The 7,295-nt window shown below is 32.8% G+C and overlaps 1 protein-coding gene across 2 annotated transcripts; it reads right to left on the bottom strand.

Moving 5' to 3' along the window:
* Window positions 1-4,197: 4,197 nt before the first annotated feature.
* LOC111811534 (heavy metal-associated isoprenylated plant protein 39) lies at window positions 4,198-5,681 on the bottom strand. 2 transcript variants are annotated; one of them, XM_023698428.1, is made up of 3 exons: window positions 5,611-5,681; window positions 5,451-5,529; window positions 4,198-4,699 (listed from the first exon to the last, which is right to left on the bottom strand). In XM_023698428.1, the coding sequence occupies exons 1-3, from the start codon at window positions 5,617-5,619 to the stop codon at window positions 4,470-4,472; spliced, it is 318 nt and encodes a 105-aa protein (XP_023554196.1). In that variant the 5' UTR covers window positions 5,620-5,681; the 3' UTR covers window positions 4,198-4,469. The 2 variants fall into 2 exon arrangements, with proteins under 2 accessions (XP_023554196.1, XP_023554195.1); XM_023698427.1 differs by having other exon boundaries at window positions 5,451-5,641.
* Window positions 5,682-7,295: the final 1,614 nt, after the last annotated feature.

The following is a 7,295-nucleotide window of genomic DNA, read 5'->3' as shown; positions in this document are numbered from 1 at the left end:
CACATCACCTCGTGTCTGGCTCTGATACCATTTGTAACGGTCCAAGCCTATTGTTAGCAGATATTGTCCTCTTTAAGCTTTCCCTTTCGGGCTTCCCCTCAAAGTTTTTAAAATACGTCAGATAGGAAGAGGTTTCCGAATTTTTTAATACCCTAATTTTAGGGATTAATTCGTTTTTTTATTCGATTTTACAATTATATGGTTTAATTTTTTTTAGGGGTTAATTATCTATTTAAAATTCTGCCTATAAAATATATAGAATATGATTTATTATTAATCCCCTTTCAGTTAGGTCCGTTAACTCATCTGAAAAGTTGTTTTCTCATTTTAGTATCATACCCTATCAACTAAAGATTGTCCTAAGCTTAAAACGAAGAAAAAAAAACATTTACTTGTTTCCACACTTTTATTAAGAATTTTTCATTCTTCTCTCCATATAGGATCTCATAGCTTCAATCCTACAAGTCCGTCCATTTGTTTTATGACTTATTATCTCAACCACTTTCAACCACTTAGGCCCAGAGGAAGACCACCGGGGAAGTAAGAGAAATGAATCTCGTCATCTCAATCAATGAAACCTAGAGATAGGCCTAAAAAGAAGGGTGAAAAATGGGGTGAAAAATGGAATAGTACGTTAAAAGAAGTTTCTACATGTAAGCTTGATGACAAATGTTTTGCACAAAATAGAGAAGTGGAAAAAATTTGCATGTTGTAAAATTAGTATTTCTTCTAAAGACAAATATTGATTAGGAACCAAGCAAAGTTGAAACTAGAGAGCAGTGTGCGGACATCCTCACCAAGACCCTAGCAAGGGTTAAATTTGCAGACATACGTGAGTTGCTTGAAGTGAAGAATCTCGAGCAAAGTCAAGCTTATGGAGGAGGATGTGAGTTAATAAGCTTGACTTAGTGAATAAAATTATTAACTTAGAGCAATTTTAAGATAATTTTCGAATGTGGGACTCCATCAGATATTGATTTTGACCCTCGATTGAATCACACCGAAGTAAATAACTGAAACACAAAGAAACTAACTTGAAAGGGATGGGAAACTTTCTTTGTACTAGAAAAAACTTTAAGCACTATGCTTCTTAATTTCTTTTGTTGAGAATAAAGCATACATCCGAAGATTATTTATAGGGGAAGAAGCACTAATAATTTTCATAAACTTGCTCCACAAGTTAAAGAATCGAACAAAAAAAAAAAAAAACAAAATCAAGTATGAGGTCAAGCTTATTGACTCACAATCTCCCTTGCATCTTTGCAAATTTAACTCTTGCTAAGGCCAAGGTGATTTGCACATTTCTCTCTAGGGCATAAACTCCACAACGATCTATTACTTCTCAACACAACGATCTATTACTTCTCGACACACCAACAGGGAAATTGGAAGCGAGTTTTGATAAAAAAATTTATGCGTCAAAATACCAGGTTCTCCATGGATGCAATCACAAAATTTTTGTTAATATATTGAGTTACTACCTTTAGCTTACTTTTGGTTATTTCGCACAAGTTTCTCAATTGCAATACTTGACATGATGTTACAGTTGCTGACATAAACTTGGGTTCACAAAAAGATAGTGTCACGGTTCGCTGCTTCAGAGATTGCTAAGTGCTAAAGTTTTCATTGATATAAAATATCATTCATGCAGTACTTTTCTATCGTCAATGTCTCTAACTAAATCACTATCGATAAAACTGACTTGTTCTTTCGTCTCTCGCCCTCTTTGATTCTTCAACTCATAGCTTGTGGTTTCTTTCACACAATGGAGAATGTGTTTGACCAATTGATAATGCATCAGAGTAGACTTCTCCATGTTCCTACTCACCATTCTAACAAGGTATGAAAGATCTAAATGAGTATGAGTAAAATGAGTATGAGTATGAGTAAAGTATCTTAGATTTTCAATAACATGCCTATATGCCTATACTAATGGAATTTACCAAACTTCCTTCTACATCTTTACTTCCATTAACTAAACCTTTTAATAAATCCATTTTAATTCATTAACTCTAGTTAATAGTCCTAGAGTTGCAATTTTGTGTATGGTAAGATAAATTGTGTCTAGAGACATAATCATTACATATAAGTTGACCATTCACGAGTTGTTCATCAATACACTTAGGTCAAAAATTCGTTTAACCTCGTAAGTACATTTGATACCCCAAGTAATTGATCCTTTAATGCACAAGATGTTTATGATCAACTAAGTCATTCTCAAGCCAGTCAGAAAATGAGTTCTCATTATTCAAGTCCCGAAATTTGTAGTTAGAGAAAGTAACTAATCTATTTACTCTATATTGGAAGAAGAAGTGAATTCTATATTTTGAGATTATATTTTCAAATCCTTAGTAAAGGTTCCAAAATGATAGATTTATTGAATTGACTTCAACCGTCACTTCCACCCATGGAGGATTTTATAACTAAAAAATAAAGATAAAGTCAAATATGATTATTTGTGAATGAGAATGTTTGCTTAATCCACCACAAATGGTGTGTGAAAGTTCTCTATTTATAATCAAATAAATTATAAGAATATGGAAAGATAACTATGGCAAGAAGGCAAATATTTGCCTTGTAATAGAATATCAAATATGATATATATGGTAAATTATAATTTATTACTAAATATCCTTAACACCCCACCGCAAGTTAAGCGTCGGATTTGAACGAACGTGAAGCTTGGATCTGAAAAATTCAAAGAGAGGTTGAGAAACACTCTTCATGAAGATGTCAACAACCTGGTTCAGAGGAGGCGTAGAGATACACTTTCTTGGCCATCGAAAACTGCAGAGGGATCGTCGCCCAGCGACGATGCTGTCTTGGCTTCGACGATAATATGTCTAACCCATGAAGAGGGATCGTCGCCTACCAACGATGCTGCCTTGGCTCTGGTGAGAATATGTCAACCCAAGAAGTAGGAGGGGAAACCTAGAGCAAGGGACAAAGACAATGTTGAAGCCGAAAGAGTCACCACAGTGGGCGAAGGAGCCAATTTTGGCTAGAAGGGCGTCGGCGACTTGGTTGGCGAAGAGGTCAGTGCGGCGCCCAGATTCCAAAGGTAAATCTCTGCAGAAGGTCGATGGGCTTATTGAGATTCTGTATATTTTCGAAGAGAACACCGATGACGATCATGAGATTAGGGTTTTTGTGAAGGATGAAGGGTTGATTGGGAAGAAAATGAGAGAGGCTATGTTGGTTAAGGGAAAACCGATTGGGTTGGAAAATGTGAGGTAGTAAGTATAGAGTATGGCGAAAGGTGATTTTGGAGGTCAATAGGGTGGAGTCAAGGAGTAATCAATCGGCTCCGCTTACGGCAGCCATGACAACTGCCCCTGCGATATTAAAGCAAACAATGGTGGTGGAGAAAAATAGTAGAGGATTCAGAAGCCATTAAAAAAAAAAAAAAAAAAAAAATAAGTTGTTAAACCGAAAAAGACTCTGATACCATGAGAATTTTTGCTTAATCCATCTATTTATAATGAAATAAATTATAAGGATATGAAAAGAGTAATGAACGGAAATAACAATAAATGGAAAAATAACTATGGCAAGAAGACAATATTTGCCTTTTAATAAAATATCAAATATAATATATATGGTAAATTATAATTTATTACTAAATATCTTTAACAGTCAAATATTAATCTTCTTAATCAACTAATTTACAAAAAAAATAATAATAATAATAAATAAATAAATATTTCACAGAACATATTATGCCAACCTATTGTATATGATACCACACTCACATGTCTACACATGAATAATTTAGATCAAATCATCCGGATAGTTTTACCACAATAATCCATATACTATTAATCTCATATTAAGGAAATAAAATTTATGAATTTATTATTATAGATGAGGATATCAATTTCAACTTGAACAACTTCATTCCTCGCCGTAAAATAAGACTTTAAGAGAGAAATAAAGTGAAACACACCGGAATGAATGAGTACAAATCAAGAGCCAAAAACTTCAAAATAAGAATTATGAAAAAATTATGTACGCCACCATTGTTGGCCATATAGCTCTGAACATTTTCCCATGCCCCGCTCAACCACCACCACCAAAATTATATCCCATTTCAAATTCTTATCTAGTCATTAAATTATGTTTAAATTGCAAAAATCAAGAAACAACGGAACAACGGAACCACGGAACAAACTTTGTAGGTCCCACTAAACATGAAAATACAAAATATGTCGATCTGTTACATAAATTTTGGATACCAATTAGGGAAAATTGTCTGTTGTGTTCGTATGTTGGAAATACAAATGGCTGCATTATGAGTGAATCAGAGCATGAATTTGAAAGGGATTGTGAAAACAAAAATTAAGTAGGTACAGAGGTTTGTTCTTCATGTAATTTTGATATGAATTGAGAAGAACTTATTTGAATTAAAATTCGTTAAATGTATGGAAAATCAAAATTGAAAGAAGGGGGGGGAAAGGAATTGTACTTTTTCACTTTTTTTCTTCCTTTTTCTCTTCCTTTTTCTCCTCTTTTTTCTCCTCTTTTTTCTCCTCCTTCTTCTCCTCTTTCTTCTCCTCTTTCTTCTCTTCCTTTGCAGGTCCGACTGATATCAAGTCCACTTTACCTACTTTCTTCAATTTCTTCACAATCGCCACCGCGTCCATCGATCCTATCACCGTCAGTTTCTGATCCTTCAGATCCGCCGCGATCGAATCAACACCTAATCATCCAAATCATTTCATATCGTTTTTCAGTTTACGATTCCAAATGATTTCAAATCGTTTTTCAATTTCCGATTCCGAATGATTTCATATCGTTCCTCAATTTCCGATTCCAAATGATTTCATATCGTTTTTCAGTTTACGATTCCAAATGATTTCAAATCGTTTTTCAATTTCCGTTTCCGAATGATTTCATATCGTTCTTCAATTTCCGATTCCAAATGATTTCATATCGTTTTTCAGTTTACGATTCCAAATGATTTCAAATCGTTTTTCAATTTCCGTTTCCAAATGATTTCATATCGTTCTTCAATTTCCGATTCCAAATGATTTCATATCGTTTTTCAGTTTACGATTCCAAATGATTTCAAATCGTTTTTCAATTTCCGTTTCCAAATGATTTCATATCGTTCTTCAATTTCCGATTCCAAATGATTTCATATCGTTTTTCAGTTTACGATTCCAAATGATTTCAAATCGTTTTTCAATTTCCGTTTCCAAATGATTCCATATCGTTTTTCAGTTTACGATTCCACATATCGTTTTTCAATTTCCGATTCCAGATGATTTCATATAGTTTTTCAGTTTCCGATTCTTTTCAGACAACAGAACAAACAAACAAGCAAACAAACAAACAGAGTCGATCGATTTTCCACACTTAGAGATCGAAAACTCGGAAGAAAGATTTGGACAAAAAAAAAAAAAAAAAAAAAAAAAAAAAAAAAAAAAAAAAAAANATCGGAGACGAACCGTAGATGTCGGCAGCAGCTTCGATTGCCTTCTGCTTCGTCTTGTCGTCAGTCATGGTCATCACCTTCAGCACAACTTTCTGCAGAAGATGGAAGAGAAAACAGAAATGTAATAGAAGAAAGAAAGAGGAGTGAGAGAGAAAAAAAGGAAGAGGAGAAACCTGAGCCATTTGGGTGATGAGCAAAAAGTGAAATGTGAAAGAGAATGAAGAGAGAAAAATGTTTATAAAAGAAAAATGGGGAGCGTAAGGGAAAGTCGCTATCTAACACTGACCCATACTCATGTCATCAAAATCTTCATTTCAAATTCTTTTTTTACATTTATTTTTAGTTTGACATGTTCCACAACTTGGATTAAGACTTTCTTTTCAAAAAAATAAAAATAAATAATAATGGTGGTGCCAAATCTAGTCTGACCACATAAATTATTATATCTTTAAATTCTACATTATTACAACAAGTATTTTTTATCTTACCAACTTACCTAGAGGTGTTCATATGATTCGATAATCTTTCCAATTTAAACTATTCGATCCAAACAATAAAATTTTGGGTTTGTAACCGTCCAAGCCACGGCTAACAATTATTGTCTTTTTTGGCTTGTTATGTACACTGTCACCCTCGTCATTTTAGAAGAGAATATGTTTTTGTAATGACCCTAGATTTCGATGTTAAAGTCGTCCAAACATATTCTTTTATGTGGAAATAAACATTTAAAACTTCATTGTAAAATATTTTCATGGACCTACATGTTTGAAAACGTTTTTAAAATAATATAACGAAATATTAAATAAAAAAACAAAATATTGAAAGTAAAATATACCTATACTAACCTAAAGTCTAAAAGATGAAATACCACTATTTTATGCATGTGTTGTAGTCTTTACTAGCGATGTTGTTGTCAGCAATATAGGTGTATCTTACTTTTACCTAGAATAGAAGTAGCACATAGTTTGAGTATTTTAAGAAATAATCGACTTTACGTGAGGTTAGGGAATGCAAATCATGCAACTCATTATCTAGGGACCTATCGTTAAAATCATCATATGGGTGGCCTCTAGTCCGGACAAAATTGGATGTGTAGTACTTTCCTACACACGACCCACATATGCGAGCGTGGATCCCCAGGCAGTTCACACCCTTGGACGCAACGTATCGTCGTTACCCTTACGATTTTAAAACACGTCTATTAAGAAGATGTTTACACACCCTTGCAAAAAATGTTTGTTCCTCTCTCCAATCGATGTGAGAACTCCCACGGTTGGAATAGTTTTTTTAATGGAATATAATTTTTAGAAAACTGAAAATTCATTTCGGTTTATAGGTTGGTATTTATTTGGTCGAGTTCCTGAAAATAATTACCACCTACTCCAACCCAAACTTACTTTTAAAAATATTAAGAATATTTAACCTTTGTAACGGACGTTAGTGATGTTTTGTGAATTGTAAGTGTTTCATATTTAAACCTTATTATATTGAGATTTTAATTACTAGTGTAACAAGTTATATAATTTTTTAAATCTAAAATAATATTAAATTGATATGATTTAGACATTTTAATATTTTTATATTCAAATTTTGTAATAAGATTGTTGTCTAAATATTTATATGATGGAACAATTTTAAGTTACAATTTAAACACAAAACAACATAAGAAAGATATAGAAAAATTGACTTGAATCATTAGATTTTAAAAAGGTTGATTTCAAAACTGTAGCTATCAACTTGATTTTGCTATTAAGAATAAGTCAAAAAGTGATTCTATATGATTTTATTATCAAAATTAATTTTCATTTATATGTATGTTTTTCAATTTTTAGAAATGATTGAACTTTTGAAAAAAAAT

This window comes from Cucurbita pepo, chromosome LG15, assembly GCF_002806865.2.
Source record: "Cucurbita pepo subsp. pepo cultivar mu-cu-16 chromosome LG15, ASM280686v2, whole genome shotgun sequence".
Classification (NCBI taxonomy): domain Eukaryota; kingdom Viridiplantae; phylum Streptophyta; class Magnoliopsida; order Cucurbitales; family Cucurbitaceae; genus Cucurbita; species Cucurbita pepo.
Note: the sequence above shows the minus strand (reverse complement) of the source record. Positions and strands in the feature narration are given on the sequence as shown.